This window comes from Mercenaria mercenaria, chromosome 18 (genome assembly GCF_021730395.1).
Source record: "Mercenaria mercenaria strain notata chromosome 18, MADL_Memer_1, whole genome shotgun sequence".
Lineage (NCBI taxonomy): Eukaryota > Metazoa > Mollusca > Bivalvia > Venerida > Veneridae > Mercenaria > Mercenaria mercenaria.
The window spans coordinates 15,366,976-15,388,509 of record NC_069378.1 but is presented as its reverse complement, the minus strand read 5'-3'; the positions used below and the strand labels follow the sequence as shown (position 1 = coordinate 15,388,509).

Genomic DNA, 21,534 nt, shown 5'->3' with positions numbered 1-21,534 from the left:
ATATTACATGCATTATATAAAAAAATCAAATCTTTTTACCGTCTAAAACTCTCAAAACATTTAAAGAATTATTTATGGGGTCAGTTTTGTCGACAGAGCACGCAAAATCTGAAATTTTGAAAAAGCTTCAAGCAAACATCAGAACTTGTTATTTTTTACACTTTGAACATATAATCATAGTTTGTATTATTTTCTACAACAGTATTGAAAAAATCTAAGGTTTTTCCCACTCTAAAAAAAACAGAAATCATTTCTTCACCAGTTCCCAAGAGGATTATACCACTAAAAGGTGTGTTTACAATTAACAGCACAGTAAAGCATTTTGTTCACTAAAATAATCCTTAACCAACAGTGTGTCCTATAATGTTAACATTTTTCACATTTTTTTTCACTTTAACATTAAATTCACTCTCGTTTTTTAAGGAAGTCAGCCAGTTTTGGGATAACAGTCTCCAATACACGTTTCGAGCTTGTCACTCTAGGTTGACCTTCACTATTTTTCACTGTAAAAGTATTCTGTAACCCATCTTCCCCGTCACGACTGTAAATTCTCTGCAGACGAGACAGATTTAGACCAGACCCTGCTATGTTCTTCGCAGTCGCAGCTTTGCATACACTGCTAGAAATAAGCACATCCAGGCTCCTGATATTTCTAGCTTTCTCTCTATGGAACACTACTGAATTGAGCATAGCTTAGGTGAAAAACTGAAATGAATGATTTCCGGTACAGCAACTTTGTAAAAAGAATGAGCTTTCTCAAAAACACAACATCCTCAATAGCATTATGTGCCCCATATGTTGTTTGAAGATGCCTAACCACTAAATCTTCTTGTTTATACGACTGTCCCGGAAAGACCTTCTTGAAAATTGGCAATGTGTCAATTAGACCAATAACACAGTCAAAGAAACATTCAAGAAAGTTCACATTCTTTACAATTGACATCACGACAGGAAAGTCGAATCGCCCCCCATTATGAGCTACAAGGAACACCTTTGGTTTCTTTTCCAGCCATTTACAAAAACGTTCTAATGTCTCCTTTATAGGCAATGATTGTACTGGACTTCCATTAACAGTCAAGTTTGAACCACATATAACAATTCCAGTCACTTGTTGAGCAGTTGTTGTGATTGGCATCTTTGGGACAACATACTGATCAAAGGTATCTCCAGAATCATAGTCTACAGCAGAAATTTGTGTTATATGAGGAATGATACTGCCACGAACTGAAAATAAATAAAACATATTACAAAGTTAAGAGATGAATCACAGATGGATATGTTATAAAGTTCATAAAAGGCTTGCTGTTCAATATTTGTTTATCACATCAGACACAAACTATATTTTTTTCCTTTAAATTTTTACTTTACTGCAAAATCTAGTTAGGAACTATATATGATAGAACAAACTATCAACTGATTATTTATATAAAGTCATGTAATAATATGCACATGAATGGCTTGCCAGTCAATAGTCAAAACTATTGCCCTAAGTCCAAAGGACCAGGCAAATAGTTTTGACTATTGACCAGCGAGCCAATCAAAAAGTGTTTTATTTCAGGACAAAGGAAATTAGAATATTTTTCTTCAAGTTTTGACTTTAGCTATGCAAAATTTTTCAATTTTTGTGTTGAACAATAGTACAGACTACGGACATTGTAACTGTCAGTTATAAGGAGTTCTGTAACTACATAATTTCTAATTTGGTTGCAGCAAGTGCTTTTGTGAATGTATGTTCAGAGCCGGACATCAAAAGCTTAATCTCTAGGTGTTGTGTGTGTACATTGAATAACAGCTTACTAATACATTTTTACTAGTAACCATCTATTGACAATTTGAATAAAATTAACCTGCAACTTTGATTCCTTCTGCTGATTTAATTGTGCCCTAGAAAATAAACACAGATCAACAGAACATCTTAGTGAAATAAAGCAATTCTTACTTAGATCAGTGGTTTCCAAGTCGACCATAACAAGTGTTGGTTTGTCATGTTGAATATAGGTCACAAGTTTGAAATCTCCTCTGGGAACTGCATCAGGGATTTTCTCTATATCAATATCTTGCTCATGACCAATACCTAAACAGGATATTGAAATTTATAAAGAAATAAGAGTAGACCTCTAATTGAAACAGTACACTTTCCTTTGCGTAACACCTGTTTTTCAACAGTATTTCACTTAAGCAACGACGGGCAGTTTAACTAATTAGCATTCTGGATTCTGTACCTGTACAAACCTGTTCTCCGCAAGTAACTGCTAACCTCCCCACATGGAGGACAAAGAATTTCAGACACAATGTCTTTTATAAAATTTTCATGGACAACATACATCTCACCCGAAGATCAAACTCAGGATCCCGTGATCTGTAGATCTACGCTCTACCTGAGCTAAGCGTGCAGGTACAATATACTGTATTGATCTGGTGCTCAGCCCCAAAGAGTATGAAACTGCATAAATATTTACCATGTGACGGTTATTTCTACATCAGCTATTTATTTAGTACGCACAAACTCTCCAGAACAAAATCCAATATCCCTCTATTGTATTGAATTTTGAAGAATGTTCGAAGTAGTAAGATAAGTATGGTGAAAAATATTATCCAACTGATTTGCCACTAGACAGGCAAGTGTGGTCTTCTTTCATTTAGGCTTCTAAAGTTTATAAAAAACAAGTAATAACTGACTTTGTAAGTACCTGATTGATAAGACACTCCTTCTAGAGCTTCTTGAGCACCCTGAGTGGTAGCCCGCTCTTGTTTCAAGATAAGGCGCCGACGTTTGGTGGATGGTAACTGTGACAGATCAGATGACCGCTTTCTACTTTTGGCACATTTTTCTGCATATCTGATTGTGTGAACTCCAGGTGATAACCCAGCTTTTGTGTGTGCCTACAATTTATAATAATTGCACTGTCAGCTAAACCAGGACTCATATCTTTTTCTGAACATTTATAAAGGAACTTTTTTTTAAATGTCTAGTTGAAAAAATGGAAGTTTATAGTAAAAGTATTTTACAGTATTACTAAACAGATTTTTTCTGTGACTGAGATTGGTAGTTGATACAGATGATTTACAGAGGGTGTAACAAATACTATTTATTATTTATCATGCAAGAGACAACTATAAATATTAATGTAAATTATAACGTAAAGTATCTTTCTGTATAATTAAAACTTACACCAAATTCTGAAGACCGCAGTTGAACAGGAACAATGTATATAGGAACAAACACTGTAGTGAACTTCCCTATTCGCATGTTCACATTGCTGACTGGACCCAAGGTCGGAGTACTGTTCGGCATTTGATATGATAGGTTGAAAAATGCTCTCCAGCCTTGATCGTAGATTGTTATCTTTAAGAGGGGCCTTATAAGGAAGACTTCTGTGTGAATACAATGATCCTGGCTTTCTCTTATATCCACAAAACCTTGGCTGACACAATGAGTGATCCCCAAACTGATGTGGTATAATTGCTCTGAGATTTTCTTTCATTCCAGTGTCATCACTTTGATTTTTAGCAAACACGTACTTCAGACATTTCTGAATGTGAACGATAACATTTTTACTCAGTTTCACTCCTTTCTCTCCATGTAACATGTACAAACGTTTGCCAATATTTTTCACAACATGATTTCTATCAAATCGTTTTTTCATTGTCAAATTTAAGTTTGATTTCAGACGAGCAATGAGGGTATTGTCTCCATCTCCTTCCAAATATTCAATTGGCGTACCCTCTTCCAGCAGTTCCTTAACTCCTTTCTCACCACTTACACTTTCCATATGACGTGCACTTCCAGTGTGTGTATGCACACACCGGTGATTCCGTACTTTTTTACCTGGCCTATTTCGATGCCACCACTTGCACTTTCCACAGGTTCTGTGACTTATGACAGTCTTTAATACTTTTTTTTCCATATTTTGCTTTCCCCTTGAAAAATGTGTAAGCTGTAAAATACAATATTACAGGAATAAAACAAGTCTGAAACTAAGTTCAGTTTTGTAAAAAGGTAAAGTAAAACAAAGCATAATAATAAAGATCTCAAAGGTAAGTTTCAACTAGAAAATCCAAAGGTCAATATTTTCAAATATGTATACAAGGTTAAAGTTGCAAGCGTTTTGTCAATCAAAATACACACAGATGTTAATAATTTAATCTTTCCTGCTTACATGTTAAGCTGTCAAATCCCCGTTTGTGCCAGGCTGTGTCGACAGCACATGACATACCACTCCTTGTTTTACACGGGAACTTTGGAGAAAGTCTTATTCTGCTGTGAGGTTTCGAGAGATGACGTGGCCCACTTTACAGCTTGGCATGAGCATTTGAGTGTCCTGGAGTACTACTGATGATGAAAATATATAATTTCATTGATTAATTAACAAACATTTGCCCATGGGCATTCTTAGGTAAAAATGATCTGATTATTAAAAAAAAATAACATTTCAATCACAGATGTTCAAAATAACATTTGAATCATAGTGTTCTATCTGGCTACCAAAAAAATCAATGTCCACTCCTTATGTTTACAAATTAATTAAGCTGATATCACCTCAAATACAAAAATTCAAATGAGCCACGCCATGAGAAAACCAACATAGTGGCTTTGCGATCAGCATGGATCCAGACCAGACTGCGCATCTGCGCAGTCTGGTCAGGATCCATGCTGTTCGCTAACAGTTTCTCTATTTGCAGTAGGCTTTGATAGCGAACAGCATGGATCCTGACCAGGCTGCGCGGATGCGCAGGCTTGTCTGCAACCATGCTGGTCGCAAAGCCACTATGTTGGTTTTCTCATGGCGCGGCTCAAATGCAGTCTCTTCAAAGACTTTATTATTCATCTAAAAGACATACCAAATTGTTGTCTGATCTGATGCATGAAGACCTATTTTCTTTGATGATGGCCCGTCCCAATCTTCAAAATCTGACCAGTCACTGTCATTTGAAACTGTAGCATTTGACTGTAGAATCGACCTTCAATAAGTGAAATTAATTGGGTCAGAAGTCTGTGAAGCAGTTATTTCACCTAGTTAACAGAAGATGTAAAAACTTTCTTTAAAAATGGATAGAGATATTTTTAAATAATTCATTTACTTTGGAAAATAAAGATATAAACAAAAAGATGCTTACTTAAGTGCTGGAGAGGCATCTGGTAGAGGACATACCCCAAGATCTTCAATGAGACCCTCCGTATTCTGTTCAGAAACCTTGAATTCTTCATGTCTGAGATCCCTTAAAAAGAATATTTCATTTCAAATAAAATGGTAAAATGTCAATCTGTTACTACAATATATTTCGCCACATTTTATGTTGAGAAATATGAATAAAGATTTAATGTTTTTATGATAAAAAATTAATTTAAAAAAATAACAGATTCAGAATAAAACTTAGCATCACCATGATTACAGCAAATACAGACTTACAATAGTGATGCTTCAAGAACCGACAACCAATGATAATGAATAATTAAAAAGCTTAAACTTTGTTTCGTAATGAAAAATCATTGTGAAATCTTTCGAAGATGTATTAATGTATTAAAAATGCTTACGCCATTTCTTTGTCAAATGTTTCCTTGGCAGCTGTTCTTGTTGACATCAATGCCACCTTTTCAATAACATTTTCAGTCCGTCTTTCCATTTTCGTCATGTTTTTGTTGCGAATTGTTGGCATGTTTAGTGTCGACAACATGTTATTGACCTTCACTGGTCCACCTAGACTGTCAATCATTGCTGAAAATCACAAAAAAGAATTCATAAGGAAAAAAGATTGTTGTTGACAAATTTTTCGCCATATAGCTACATGTACTTCCCACATTCAACTGACCGAGGCAGTTCGGTAGAAGCCACCAACTGTGTTATTTAAAATAGTTACAAACTTGTGTTGCCATTTATTTCACAAGCATTTTAAAAACGCCGCGGAAGGTTCAACACAGAAAAGGTCCTTCCTATGTTGTACGTCGAGGCGAGATATTAACCTCCACATGCAAACATAATCACAATATCGCGACCCTCATACAAGTTACTTGAAATCGCTTGAATCACTATGGAATCTCAAATGAAAGACAGTAAGTACTGGTGTTGAAAATTGATCACGGAATTCCATAGTTTGAACCCATGACTGCACAAGAGGCAGTGAGTGATCACGCATATAATTAAAAGACGAATAGACCATAGCTTCTGTCAAATAGTGAATTATTATTCACCTTAATTTAAACGAAAAATCCGTATTTGTTGTTCATTTATGGGAAATGACTTCTGGTTTGTCTCGTTGTTGCCATTTTGAGGAGTGTGTCTAAAAATATTTGTTACGCTGTATTTCATTGGCTACTTACAAGAAAATTTTCCAATAAAATGATGTTTTCAACCTTTCTCTTGAAAACGATAACTCTTGCATATCGATATACTAAATAACAGACGAAATGACAGTCAGTATCGATTTCATCAACAAAATGATTACTGGGTACACAAGTACGAAGTACCAGGTACTTGCAATCCTATATTTTATATAGACTTACATCTTTTGTTTTTAGTTTTTTTCACTTTAATGTAAACAAATTATCATCAGATAAAATGCATTTACCTGTTCCAAGTTTTGTATTGACGGCAAAGCAATGCATTCCAGACTGAGACTTGGCAGAATTTCCACGATGTGTTTTCCCATATGGAACCAAATTTACATGTCCACAGTCATTATTTTGGCAACAAACATAGAGATATCCAGAAAGTCCTTTCTTCAGTTCTCATAGAATGTTGTTATACGTTAATGGCACTGGTCCTAATCTACACTTTTGACAGTATTTCAATTTGGATAACAAAACAATTCGACGATTCTTCTCCCTTCTTTCCATCCCTGTTTATCAACCGACTTCGGAAGTTTCACTTGTTCAGCATCTGGATTTTCTATCGCAGTGTCACTTCTATTACCTGTGCAATAATTGTGATCCACTATAACTGTTTCTTTTTTACGTTTACGCGTTCCTTTGAATGATTTTCTAAACTTTCCTTGAACATCTCGTGTGTACGACGCCATGACAGAAATCCTCGGAAATGACGTCATTTTATTGGGGAATACCACCACGTGATCAAGATTCTCCGCTATTTTTGGGATTCCGAATATACCCGTTATCAAACGAGGATCTTTACGAGAATTGTCGACAAATGGCGATTATTGTCGATGATTGCCGATTTCATTAGGGGCCTAATACCTTAAGGTAAAACTCCTATGCCCTGTCCCTATAGCTCGAAACCTTGTTGAAATTCTGCAACTCTTCTTTGGTCTATGAACTTCAAACGTCTTCTTTGTAATAATGTATCCGCCCTGACAGTGTAGTTGCAATAACTTCCTTATCAAGGTACTGGGATAAATTATTAGTTGAATCATCGATGTGTCTTCTTCAGTCGCTGGATACAGAATGATCTCTCTGTCATCCGTCTACCTATTTATACCTTACCTGAAGTGAACTTTGATTGATGCTATAACTTGTTTCTGATTGGTTCAAATTCGAACATAGTATTTTACAACGAGTACTTGCTCTAACAAATAGTTGGTTCCCTTTTACTATTGTATATAACATAATGTGTGATATTAAGATCCAGCTATCACTGTAATTAACCCAAATCGTCCATAAATGACCCAAATCCTATTATTTACAGCAATTCAAATATTATTATAGCAATGGAAGCATAAAAGGTAGTCAAGCACTATCTGTGCTTATATCAATATATCAAATATACAAATTATTCTGACAAACATGCAAAACTACCTAAATGTTTAGGTACAATTAAAATTGTAATTCACAACATTTATGTGGAGTACCTACCAGCAAGATGTAGTACTAGTATTTATACATTTATCAATGTTTGATTAAACCCAGTTTTTTTTTTGACGAATCAGAAAAAATGAACAATATTTGTAAAAGGTCACACAAGGACAATTTGTGTGAAATTATTTTAAAATCGGTTTTATACAAGAAGATTTTCTAAATGTTTTGACGAATCAGAATAATTTGAACACTCTTTGTAGAAGGTCACACAAGGACCATTTGCGTAAAAATATTTTCATATCGGGCTAACAGTTTCACACAAGAAGAGTTTTCATTATATTATACAGGGAAAAGTGACCACGCCCTCTGGCGGCCATGTTTCTTGACGAATCAAAATAATTCAAACAATCTTGGTAGAGGGTCGCCCAATGACCATTTGTGTTAAATTATTTTAAAATTGGGCCAGCAGTTTCATACAAGACTATTTTTTTTAATTTCCACTATATACATATAGGGAAAGGTGACCAAGCCCCCTGACGGTCATGTTTCTTTACGAGTCGGTATAATTTGAACCATCTGTGTGAAACTATTTCAAAATCGGACAATCAATTTAGGAGGAGATGTCGTTTGAAGATTTTTGAATCGGCTAAAGGCTGAAAGCCTTTTGACGAGTCCTTGCTATCCAACGATTCTCTAAATGGACCAAATAACACAGTGAAGGGATGTAGTTCCATTAGATTTCTCAAACTTCAAACAGTTCACTGCATGAATGAAGTTAAGTTGTGTCAATTCCCTTTGCTATGACCAATATACGATGTAATCTGTCATATTTATGACTTGTAATTGTGCAATTCTCGAATGTAACTCATTAAGCATAAATGTGCATTTTAAGAATTGCGCAGGCTTACAGAGCTTGGGTAACATCCAGCGAAAGACAAAAAATAGTTCCACAGGGCTCCAGATAAGATGCGTATTAGCGTAAATTACGTATAGAAATAATGCAAATACGCATGTCTAATAATTTCTAAGCGTATAAAAACGTATATAAAATTACAGAAACGCACACAATGCTTTTTTAAAAACAAAATCTGAATCGTCTGGATGCGTTAGGTAACATAGCCGATCAGCCTTAATTCTCCCACATTGAACGTAAACACGCATGCATGATTTCTATAAACTTTGCGTGGGTTGAATTTTGCAGTCAGTAAACGGATAAATTATCGGAAGAAGAAGCTCTTACTGGTTTGTTTAGTTACTACTGATATTAAAAATGATTTTAATTCTTATTTTTCGAGAAATAAACAAATCGGCGAAACATTAAATTGTATTTTCTTGTAGTTTTTGAAATCGAAAGTAGATCGTCTATGTTTGGCTGCTTTCGCGAAACGAAATAACTTTTTTATGAAAAGATTTAAATAAGAGGTAATTTAACCGTAAACTTCAATGTCAGATACTGCCAATTGCTGCTAAATGTCTTCGTGTCATCACAATTTGTAAAATATATTGTTCAAACTGGAGAAAAGTGTAATCGTATCCGGATATAATATTTTGGGTAAATATCGAGCTGTGTTATGAAATTTTAAGAAAAAAACTAAAACCAAACTGAAACTGGTAGACTATACTGTCAGTACATCAATCATTAGCCGACTCAGGCCATTCAGGCCTTTGATTCTATTTTTAACTCTAGCGGACCCTGTATGCAACCAAGCGAAACCGTTTGAACAATTTTGGTAAAGAACTATCCAAGGAACATACACGAAAAGTTTCATCAAAATCCATTCAGGGGTTTTGGAGGAGATGTCGTTTACGGACGACTTGACACACAGACGGACGGACGGACGGACGGACGCATGCACGCGCGCACGCACGACGGTCGACGGACAAAGCGCGATCACATTAGCTCACCATGAGCACTTTGTGCTCAGGTGAGTTAAAAATGTCATTCACAGCAAATCCCTATCCAATAAAATTGATGCATACCAACGAAATTATTTTACAATTATGAACTTGTCCGAAAAGAGTCACTTATTTTCTATCGTTATAAAAAATTTATATCATGGTCAATGACCAATGCCCTTTGAAGTGTTACAGGTATACACTTGCGTCGAAGTTTTGTATTGTATATGTAAGAATGTTATTATGTGAACATTGAAATGTTTTTATGTAACATAAACTAAATGCGTTTTTCAGGAATATTTCTATCAACACTAATAAGCTCGACATCCCATTCCACGACTATGGAAACTACATCAACTACGACGTCAACACTTCCTTCCAGTATATTAAGCACGACGTTAACTACTGATTCAAAAACATTAAGCATGAAGTCAACTTATCCTTCTACTGCATCGAGCACAACGTTAACAGCAAATCCTACTACATCGAGCACGACGTCAATTTCTTCTTCCATAACACCAAGCACGACGTCAATTTCTTCTTCCATAATATCGAGCACGACGTCAATTTCTTCTTCCATAACACCGAGCATGACGTCAATTTCTTTTTCCATTACACCGAGCACGACGTCAATTTCTTCTTCAATGACACCGAACACGAAGCCAATTTCTTCTTCCATAACACCGAGCACGACGTCAATTTCTTTTTCCATAACACCGAGCACAAGGTCAATTGTTTCTTCCATAACACCGAGCACGACGTTAACATATCTTTCCGCTACATCAAGCACACCGTTAATATCTCCTTCCACTACATCGAGCACAACGGTAACAGCTCCTTCCACTTCATCGAGCACGCTATCAATAGCTCATTCCATTACACCGAGCAAGACGTTTACAGCTCTTTCCACTATATCGAGCACGAAGCTAATATCTCCTTCCATAACACCGAGCACGACGTCAATTTCTTCTTCCATAACACCGAGCACGATGTCAATTTCTTCTTCCATAACATCAAACACGAAGTTAACATCTCCTTCCACTACATCAAGCACGCCATTAATAGCTCCTTCCACTACATCGAGCACTGCGTTAGCCACTCCTTACACTTCATCAAGCACGACGTTAACAACTGCTTCCACTAAATCGAGCATGACGTCAGCCCCTCCTTCCACTACATCGAGAACGACGTCAAAAACCCCTTCTACCACATCGGGCACGACGTCAAAAACTCCTACCACATCGACCACGACGTCAAAAACTATTTCTACCACATCGAGCACGACGTCAAAAACTCCTTCTACCACATCGAGTACGATGTCAACAACTCATTCCAGTACATCGAACACAACGTCCACAGTTGCGTCCGACGTCAATACGACGTCAACAACAACGTCAGAAGACATATCCTCCACATCGCCTAAGACTGAAACTGCGAAAGTATTAAGCTCAGGTGAGATTTACTTTTATCAAGTAATTACGGTTGATTAAACGTATTTAAATATTTCTATCCTTACAATCAAATTGCATGCGTTTTGTTTGTGATGGTGGTCTTCATTTTTACCTCGTTACGTTTCAAAGGTTACAAATCCGAAGAGATTTTATCCGTTCCTGTCTTTCTCAAATTAAAAATAAATTTTGTTAATATGGTGTTCTCGAATTACATTCTGTAATTTGATATCAGGTTTGTATTTATAGCTAAATAAGAATTCTAAACTACTAAACTTAAAAATTAAACCTAGGAAAAAACGCACAAAAGTGCATGTGGTATTGCAGTATATTCATATTTGAACCTGAAACGACAATTTGATCGACTGATAATGGCAAGCGTAAACACTAAGAACAATGAAAGGTAAGTTTACTGTGTCAATGAATTTCATGCTGATTCGTTTGTCTGCTTCACTATCCTTGTACAAGGATGCTTGTCTGACCGGTCCTGAATGTCAACCACTTTCTCAAAAGACTACAGTCAGCATAAGATATAGAGTTCCACAATGTCACCCTCAAGTCTCTTATTCCAGATAATGTCATAGTTATCATTCTACTTGAAATGTCTCCACCTTTAAAAGTCACAGACCAACAGTCACTATCACGCCGGTTTGAGCATCGCAGTTACAGAAAATGCATTGTCATCTTAGTATTTCCATGATGCACATCAAATCAGTAATCGTCGCCGGTGCCGAGTCCAAATGGAACAGTCCTAATACAATTTACATTGTGTTGTCTAACGTGTTGAAAATAGGGTAAGTGCGAGGTTGGCATGCCCTAAAGGCGTTTAAACCCCCAGTTTCCTTTATATAGGTTACTGACCGTTCCAAGGCGGTGCCCCTATTTTCTACTTGTTTTCTTTCCGTCTTGTTGCGTATGTTGTCTTGTTTGTTGTTAGTGTTTCTTTCCTCTTTCTCCTCACTCCCCCTATCGCCCCCTCCCATCCTTTCCCCTTGCATTTGCGCTCCCTTGCTTTTGCATCCCCTCTCCTTTTACTATGAGTAAGTTATCGTGCCCACCTTAAGATTGGCTGCCGGAATCTTTAGGCGGTGCCCGATTGCTGTTTTTTCCTGCTTATGTGTGTGCGTGCTTGTGCTTGTGTGACTTGGGCGGTGCCCTATAGTGTGGTTATATCTTACCTGTCTGTTTGTTTATCTATGTAAGTTAGTTTTGTGTGTGTGTGTGTGTGTGTGTGTGTGTGTGTGTGCGTATGTGCGAGTGTATGTGTGTGTGTGTGAGTGTCTGCGCTGCTGTGCTTTACGTAGTAGGTTACTGTGATTAAGGAACATTGCGTTCCCTTTTAAATATTCATCCTTGTCCCACTTTCCCCCCCCCCCCCCCCCCCACCTTTTCTACTCCCTACCCCTTCCTTTTTCTATATTTTGCATAAAATAACAATGTACTTGTTGGATTTTTGAGGCATCCCATCTATAATATTTTTCCGTTACAGCTTCTTTTTTGTTGTGGGCCTACTTTGCAAATGCGTGGCTCTGCGGCTGTGTTTATGGTGTTCTGTGCTTCCGAGAAATCTACCGTTACCTTTTATCTAATACGTACATAAACTACGATACACCTGTGGATACAATAGGCAGATGTAAAGAACATTAACGTTTCTACGCTACGCCTTTAGGTTTAACAGCATTGAAGCAAAGAGAAATTGCAACTTTGCAAATTGGGAGAAAAACTTTACATTGTCTCGAGAACTTTTGCAGATTAATGTCTAATGGAATCAGTGCAATGGGTTAAATCTATATATCATGATGCAAGAGATGATATGTGTTCACATAAACGCGTCACTCAAGACAGATTGTAGACGTATCAGTGACGGTCGTTTAATCTGTAATAAAATCAACAAACTGTGAGAAGAGTTTGCAAGGATGACGTGACAGTCTAAATATTGGTATGAAACATCATATCATGTTTGTGCTTGTGTGGATATGCTTAAATATGCGTAATAATTATGTTAAATAACACAACACCGTACCAGTGATGCCGTCACATCTCTAGTGAATGGCCGTTTTAACTTTCTTGTAGACTATTGTACATGTAGTTCACTGTTGAAAGCTCAAATACCGTAATTTGGACATTATTCAGAATGACCATCACACGGCCTAAATAAATTCTATGAGGTTCGGCTTTAACCATATTAAATATTACCCCGGTACTGAAAAATCTGAAAACGCTTCTAGCGAAGGACATACATAATAAAATGTTCCATTATGGAGGATATCGGTGTCATAATAGTGCAAAAGACTCGTACTGTAATATACGGTGAACAGAATTTCGATTACACTGCCACCAGACAAGAGAACTGTCTCTTTATCACCGTCCGTATGTTTGCATGTCAACATTTCAAGCCACACTGACTCTTAGTGCCAAAATATTTTCCTCTGAGTGTGTTCAGAACGTTTCTATCCAGTTACCTGGGTACATATTACTGTAAGTTTAAATTATTTAGTTACTCCTTTTGATTGAGATCATTGAAAAAAACGTCGACATGCTGAATTAAAGTTTACCAGATGTTGCCTTTTGCTATAATTGTCCACGTTTTAAGCGTTTACTAATTTGGTGGAAGTATTTAAATAATATTTTCCATTCAATTCCACTTTCATTCTTGTTCATATTGTGTTTCTAACCATTGCATAAAAGAGACATGTACAAGAAGCGTGAATCATGGTGATGTGCAACTACGCCAAAAGATGCATTACTTCTCAAAAAAAAAACATTTAAATTAGTACACTTCATAGAAGAAAAGTTATCAGTTATATGAACGAAATAAATAGGACAACCGATGGTTTATGATAGCGTGTTTATAATAGGCCTCGTCGGAAAAGAAATCCAACATTGTGCAACGGTCTGTTATATAGAGAAACGCAGCAAGCAGTAGAGACTTTTTTTCCAGATTAGATTGATACAAACTGATCATCATATAGGAAATACAGTGTTGAGTCTTAGTCACAGATCTGGCAGTTTGTTGAATTCCGGCAACGTTGAAGCATTTAATCAAGTTCCGATCAAAAATGAAATATTTTGGAGATGATCTTACTTGTTGTGAACGTATTATAATTACTTCAGCAATATTATCTAAAATATCATCACATATATAATCTTTACGCGCAGTAGCAGTAAAGCTTCCAAAGAAGAATCTTATGACTCATGCAAGTAATTGTTGAAAGAAAGCACGCTACACTATTGCGCATCTTTTGGTAGTGAGGCTTCCTATGAAGTTTCGCTGAGTATCAGCCAGGTGATGCTGAGAAATACTTCGGCCAAGGATGGCACTATAGTATACCAAAGTTGAATAACCAAAGAGCAAAACCTCAGTGAAAAATCTTCGAACCGGAACATGAAGACAAAAGGCGTATCTCCTATTGAGAATGAAACTCCTTATGAATTTTCACAGAATTCCACCCTTGTGGTTGCTGATATTTTACGACATTGAATAATCGAAGGACCATATCACAGTAAAAACTTATCCGACAAAAATATGAAGATAAAATGCGTATCTCCTATTGGGAATGAAGATTCCTGTTTTCTTTTAAATTAGCTGAATTCAAACGAATGGTTACTGAGGAGTACGCCGGCGAGAAATGGTGCTATAGTATGTTGATGTTGAATAATCAAAAGGCAATATCTCAGTGAACAATTATCGGACCGTAAATTGGAGATTATATGCGTATCTCCCTGTGAGATTGAATTTCCCGATGATAGTTTGCTGAATTCATGCCAATGGTTGCTGAGAAAATCTCCGAACCAGGTTAGGACTATAGTTTATCAATGATGAAAAATCAAAGGGCAAAACATCTTCTCCTCTTGGGAGTGAAGCTTTATGTTTTACTGAATTCTAAACAGTGGTTGCTGAGGACTACTCCGGACAAAAAATGGTGTTATAGTGTACTATATTAATATTGGGTAACCAAAGGGCAATAACTCAATGAAAAATCATCATATTGGAATATGAGCCCCTTCTCTTAAGAGTGAAGCTCCTTATGATTTTCGCTGAATCCCAGCTAATGGTTGCTACTCCGGACCAGGATGGGCTAATGTTGAATAAACATAGGTCAATAACTCAGTGAAAAATTATCCGACCTAAACATAAAAATAATATTCACATCTCCTCCTGGAAGAGATATTTCCTTTGCTAAAATCCAATTAGTGATTGCTGAGAAATACTCCGGACAAGAATTGTGGGACGTCTGGAGGCGACACATATGTTTTCAATATGTATGAAACACTCGTACATCCAATTATCATACTGTCACGCTTACGTCAGTTGTGCCAAAGAGGTTTAAATTGATCTTCCTGCTTGACTGATGAGTGATATATTTTTAAAGCGAGAACTTCACTGTCTGGTGACAACATTTATGTCTATGGTGTACATACTTCCCTTTTTCATCTTTTTTTGTATATGGACAAGAGGTGTTTCGTATATTTCGCGAAAGAATAAAACACGTTGAACTTCATTATCTAAGTTTGTGGTCAGGGAGCTTCAATATACGTCAAGGTAATCAAGATGGAGTTCTCTAGATTGTTATATTTTCTGCATACACGGATTAATTAAAAAATCTCGAAATATTTAAATAACAACACTGTTCCGCCACCAACAACAGCAGAACAGACCTGTATATTTCTTGTATATTTGTGAAACTACGCATTTAAATGGCGTTGGGAGTACAACACAAATCAACGTGTCGTTGTTGTATCATTCAGTACGGTTCGCAGACTGTTCCGAATTTCAAGAGTCGTACTGTCAAATAAGTTTTAGTGACTTGTTTATGTATATTATTAAAGTATATTCTTTAAAATTGCGAACTATCTTTAACTGGAGCAATTGGTTCATTTGTGTTTAGTTATAATACATACATCTATATTATTGTACCTTATATTCAAAGTTATGTTAAGCTATCTGTCGTAGAATGTACTTATAGGTCTAAGTTATACCAATGGTAAGTGCATAAAATAACTAAAGTACTGAAAAGTAAATAAAGCAATTGAAAAGAGTCTAGTGAAAATATGAGGACACGAAATAGACTTTGTTTCTAGTTTTAACGATTGACTAGCTACTATTATCACTCAGTTTGTATGTATTGTTCTATTGTTCTAAACACGTATTTTCAGATACAGTGCCAGTAAAAGTGACACTTGTTGTTAGTATCAACAAAAAGTTCAAGCCAGAACTATCAGATAAGTCATCGATCCTATATAAAAAGTACAAGACAGAATTCAAATCAAAGGTACATGATATAACCATTAGAAACGTAGTTAAGTGATTTCATTTAATAATATGCTTCATGAATATAGGTTTACAATCACTTGTGTTTATGGATAGACGGGGGAGTTCATGTTGTGTTTATCTGGCCTTCTTTTTACAAGAATTATACTAATGGTAATTTGTGTTTGTAATAGTTTGTAAAAATGAAAAGATGGTTATGTCAAAAACCTACATAATTGCTATAGCTGCAGGATCTGGAGGTGATTTGCTTACTATACTAGTTGTCATAATTATTGTTCTTGCACTTATTAAAATACAGAACAAGGGATAATATATACGATATTGATTTTGTTTCATTAGATAATCTTTTTTCATTGGCCATTGTTCGGAAAACGGCCAAAGTGATATTTAATATACAGATGCTTTTAACCCTTTCGATCAATTGATTATTTCGTAATATAACGAACATAATCACACTTTCAAGAGTATATAATATTACAATGAATGATAGAAGAGAATATTATTGCAAAGGTCGATATATAATTACTAGCTTGAAAATAATTAATTTATCACATATACTTACGACTGTACCTTTGACGAAATCTCTGTAGCAGTCACATCACCAGTCTGTCCACCTGTCTGTATGTTTGTCATTGTCCGAGCTCCTTCTTGTTCGTGCGATAACTTTGTACTTCATATTCAGGCTTTTATTATCAGAACATTGAGACATGAAACATGTCAAGTTATTTCAAAAGAAAAAGACAGGACGGGTTACAGGGAAAGTTTCATGCTTTGTCTACCCCGAATTCACTTTAAATTGGTAACTCACAAAATTATTTTGATACATTTTATACTCATCATTTCTTAAAGGTCAAGTCAAAAGGGGCTACCAAATATTTCATTTTCTTACCTGGACCATAAAGTTGTTACCTTGCACTTTGCACTTGTCAACAGTCTGTATTACAGTAGCACTGTAGAATCCGTTGATATATCGCCAATGCTATCAAAATGTTCTTTTGATATTGCTCCTCTGAATATGGCATTATCCTCATTCCGATTTAATTTGATTAATTCCGATTAGATTTGGTAGCGGTCTTTTCATAATGCAAAAACCGTTGTGAAACACAAAATCCAATTATGCATCAATATAAAAGATTACTCTTGATTTTGCTAAGAATTAAAGTATTAATACATCCAAACACTATGGGTGCTACCAATTAAGATATTTATTCATATACGCTTCATTAATAACAAATTGCATTATTTTGATTTATAAGTCGCATTGCTATAAAATAGTGTTGTTTGATTTTAAATACTAAAACATGAAACTGGAGATCTGATTCAGAATTTGTTGTCTCTTTTTCAGCTTGAGAGCAAGTATAAGTCTATGGATAATTTTCTTAGAGTAGATGTTCTCGGATTTAGGTAATAATATATCCGTTTAACAATGTTGCTATAAATCAAAAGAAAACACAACTTATTTTGTGGAACCTGACTTACGTTAATGTTACGCATTGTTGCAAATTGAATTGTCATAATGTTACTTATAATAAAATTTGATTTCGATTGTTCACTACAATGCCGTAATATATGTAAGTATGACTGTTCTATGAGTGCCTAAATAACTATGATTATTTTTCAGCAAAACTATTGGTTTCTTCTTGCTATATATCATCGTAATAATTATGCACGTCTAACATCATACTTTATTAAGTTCACATATTATTATTTATTATCAAAATGTAGTTGATATCAAAAAAATAGAAAAAAAAATATCTTATATTCTTCAGAAATGGAAGTACTGTATGCGAGTATGCAGTTGTTCTTAAACCCCGTAGTGATTTGGCAAAGACATCTATACAGAATAAAACTGATTCGTTAAACGGCATAAAAATTTTCAACGAAACTATGAAATCAGAAAATAAAACAATAGTTACAAGTATGTCTTTATGCTTATAAATAAACGTCATTAAGTAAAAGTCTATATATATATATATATTGTTTACAATATAACTCAGGCCAGTAATCTTAATAGGATTATAGTGATCTTACTGATAGGATGTTCAAGCTAAATAGTAATGTTATTATATAACTGGGCAACCTTTACGTCGGTGCGACGTTAAATAAAAAAAAAATAATAAAAAAATACACTGATATCAAAGTTAAGATTATTTATATTGATTTCGAACCCAGTTGTATTTATCGAGACATGAATTCACTTTACAGATATGGTTTAATTTGTAACCGTTATGTTTATTGAATTAAAGAGTTTCTGGAGCTGAGAAAAAACGATCCATGTATCTCGGTCGACTGCGGATATGGATACAAATGTACCAGCGCAACTTTTGCCGTTGTGACATGTGAACATGTGTGTTCAAGTTGGAAAAAGTGCAAGAATGATGGGCTATGTTTACTGGATGACCGACTTGAAATACCTATTTGCAGGTTTGAAATTCATTTTATCGTGTTATATTTGTAACCATGTTTATTTTCTAAAACATCAAAATTCATTTTAGGACGATGCTTCTATTATCACGTGTACTTAATGATCACGTGATGGCTTTTCAAGCTATATTCGACAAGTAATTGAATTAATAAAATCTATTTAGCTAATTTTTAATTTATCAAAGACATGCTGGAAGATGATATAAAGACAAAGTTACATCAAAAAAGGTCGTTGCCACTTTGTTGATAAAATGTTAAAGTTGAAAGTTCTGGCATATTTTAGTTATATTTTAAAGTATGCAGTCGTGCATGAACCCACAAAGTCCGTTTCATATATTTGTAATACTATCATTAAATTTGTCATCTATTTTACCAAAGAAATAAAACACAAATTTCATTCTCTTGAGAATATTTTAATGCCAGTTTTGGTTTACTTAATGTTGGTTTACAGCGCTATTTAATGTTTTGAGCTTATTGATTTACTAAATTGCGACTGAATGTCTGTAAGAAAATCAAAGCACTGAGAGTACTGATGGGTCGGGGCAATTTAGCTGTATTTATAACATAGCAGAATAATTTCCAGTGTTCATACAGAAATCTAGGAACTGAATTCAAGGACTTTCCAAGGACAAATTTGTATTTCCAAGGGCCTGTACCGCGCTCCATTTTTGGAGACTGTTACAGTTTTTCTTTGGTGATGTTACTTTGAAACACATTTATCAAACTATTTGAACCATAAATATTATTCATAACTTTCGCCCATGGCACTTTTTTTCAATTGTTTTATTACAAACTCGGCAATAGGCTTTGGGGACGTCATTTTCCTTTCTGCACCTAGCCAACTCAGTTTGAAACGGCACTTGCCATTTTGAAATCAGTTGTGAGTAAATCACATCAGAAATCAGTAAAATTTACTTTTTTTACAATTTGATTCGACATTTCGAGCTCTTTTCAAGATGCAGCTCGTTTTCAAGGCCTGTGCGAACCCAAAGATTTACGCTAGAAATCGGTTTATGTCAGGGTTCAAAAGCTTGAATTCAGTCACTCTTTTCCTGTAATGCCAGTATTATATTTCATTCAACAGCAATGTAAGTCATCAAAGTACAGTGTAACCTCCCTAATTCGAACCCCTCTAATTCGAAAACCTCTCTAAACTGAAGAAATCATTTGGTCCCATTTCTTCTTATTCATTCTCCATTGCCAAAGTACCCTTGTAATCCGAAACCTCTCTACTCCGAAAACCGAACAAATTTTTGAGATTTTTATATCTAATTACATTAAAATTTACCGATCTAATCCGAACCTTAGTCAACGTTTCTGATGTGAGTCTTACTAACTTTTGACATTTTTAAGTCTATTTACAATTTTAACTGTTACTCTTCATAAAGGTGTCTACAACAATAGACCCCAACGAAATGTTCAGAAGCTTGAATTCAGTCACTCTTTTCCTGTAATGCCAGTATTATATTTCATTCAACAGCAATATAAGTCATCAGGGTACATGTACATGCTTTTCAATACTCTTCATTTGCACCGACAAATTCGTTCTCAGGCGAAAATGTGATAATTTAACTAGTGATAATTTTGTTTCGTTTTTTATTTTATTTATTTTCTTTTATTTTTTTTTCGGATTCTTTTGATAATAGCTAAATCATTTCAGATTCAGAGATGTTAACTGATCACATGTTTGACTTCGCGGGAATGTAATAAAGCCAATGAATAAAAAATAATAATACACTAGAGTAATAAAGTTTTAATGTCGGTATTGTTTAATATTGTAGCGTACTTCAGCCAGGGGGTGGTGGGTGTGTGTGTGTGGGGGGGGGGGGGGGGGGGGGGGGGTCAGGATGCCTTGATAAAAATACACTACAATATACAGGACTACTGGAGTTTCAATACACCAGCAGTAGTATTACATCAATTAAGATATAGAAGACGACAACGATATCAGTTGTAATACTCTGTATTAAATGCAATAATGCATTATTACTGACATAAAACTTACAAATAGCAATCCTAAATCCTAAAAAAATAATCATATTCATGAAGTGCGCCGGCTCTCAAATGGGAACAGTTGCCTAAGTAAATATATTAAACCGTATTCCTAAAAACTATGATAAAATCCTAACTTTAGGATTGTTTTTCCTAAAGTTCGTATTATAACTATTTCGTATACAACTATATACCTATAGTTATATTTATATAGTACTAATTCAATGAACCTAAGGATAACCGATATTTAGGAAAGATTCCTAAGTACTTACTAAAAATTGGATTTAGGATTTGTACGTTAGTTGTTTTGACCAATAATAATTTGAATAATGGCGCCTTTGCAACTGTTCTTCCAAAGTGAGGCAGATCGCTCTATTTATAAGCTTTGACCCGTTTAGGAATTTAGGAGAGATGTCTCATCCAATCAGATTGCACTTAGACATTTTCTAAGCCAATCAGAGTTGGGTAGGAAATCTCATCCTAAAATACGCAAAGCGGAATCTCCGAGTAGATTTACGAATAATAGGATATACAATAAAATGTGAGCAATAATACACAAAGACAATATATCTCTTATGGTATTAAATCAAATGATGAGTAACATTTGGGTAGATAAAATGTAATTGATGCAATAAAATGGAGAATTCCGGTGATTGAAAGTTCCAAATTTACACCGCGAATGACCTAACAAATAGTGCGCACTTCTTTCACAAAAATGATCAGTAATGTAAAGTTTCAGAGACAGTTAATGA

General features: G+C 35.2%; 1 protein-coding gene, 1 long non-coding RNA gene and 1 pseudogene across 2 annotated transcripts; 1 reads left to right on the top strand and 2 right to left on the bottom strand.

Annotated features, from left to right (window-relative positions):
• Positions 1–405: 405 nt before the first annotated feature.
• Positions 406–3,773, bottom strand: LOC128545990 (uncharacterized). The gene is made up of 5 exons (XM_053529674.1): positions 3,225–3,773; positions 2,691–2,883; positions 1,940–2,074; positions 1,018–1,224; positions 406–674 (listed from the first exon to the last, which is right to left on the bottom strand). Exons 1-5 carry the CDS (start codon positions 3,771–3,773, stop codon positions 406–408), a joined length of 1,353 nt encoding a protein of 450 aa, XP_053385649.1.
• Positions 3,774–3,834: 61 nt separating this feature from the next.
• On the bottom strand, positions 3,835–7,044 carry LOC128550487 (uncharacterized; annotated as a pseudogene).
• Positions 7,045–16,083: 9,039 nt separating this feature from the next.
• On the top strand, positions 16,084–18,278 carry LOC128550752 (uncharacterized). Its single transcript, XR_008368420.1, has 3 exons — positions 16,084–16,367; positions 17,712–17,770; positions 18,136–18,278. It is a non-coding gene; the product is annotated as an uncharacterized LOC128550752 (long non-coding RNA).
• The last annotated feature ends 3,256 nt before the right edge of the window (positions 18,279–21,534 follow it).

Coding starts and splice junctions, on each gene's coding strand:
- LOC128545990 (XM_053529674.1), bottom strand. CDS start 3,773: ATGGAAAGTGTAAGTGGTGAGAAAGGAGTTAAGGAACTGCTGGAAGAG. Junction 2,075..2,690: donor AGGAGTGTCTTATCAATCAG/GTACTTACAAAG, acceptor TATCCTGTTTAG/GTATTGGTCATGAGCAAGAT. Junction 1,225..1,939: donor CTTGGAAACCACTGATCTAA/GTAAGAATTGCT, acceptor ATTTATTTTCAG/TTCGTGGCAGTATCATTCCT.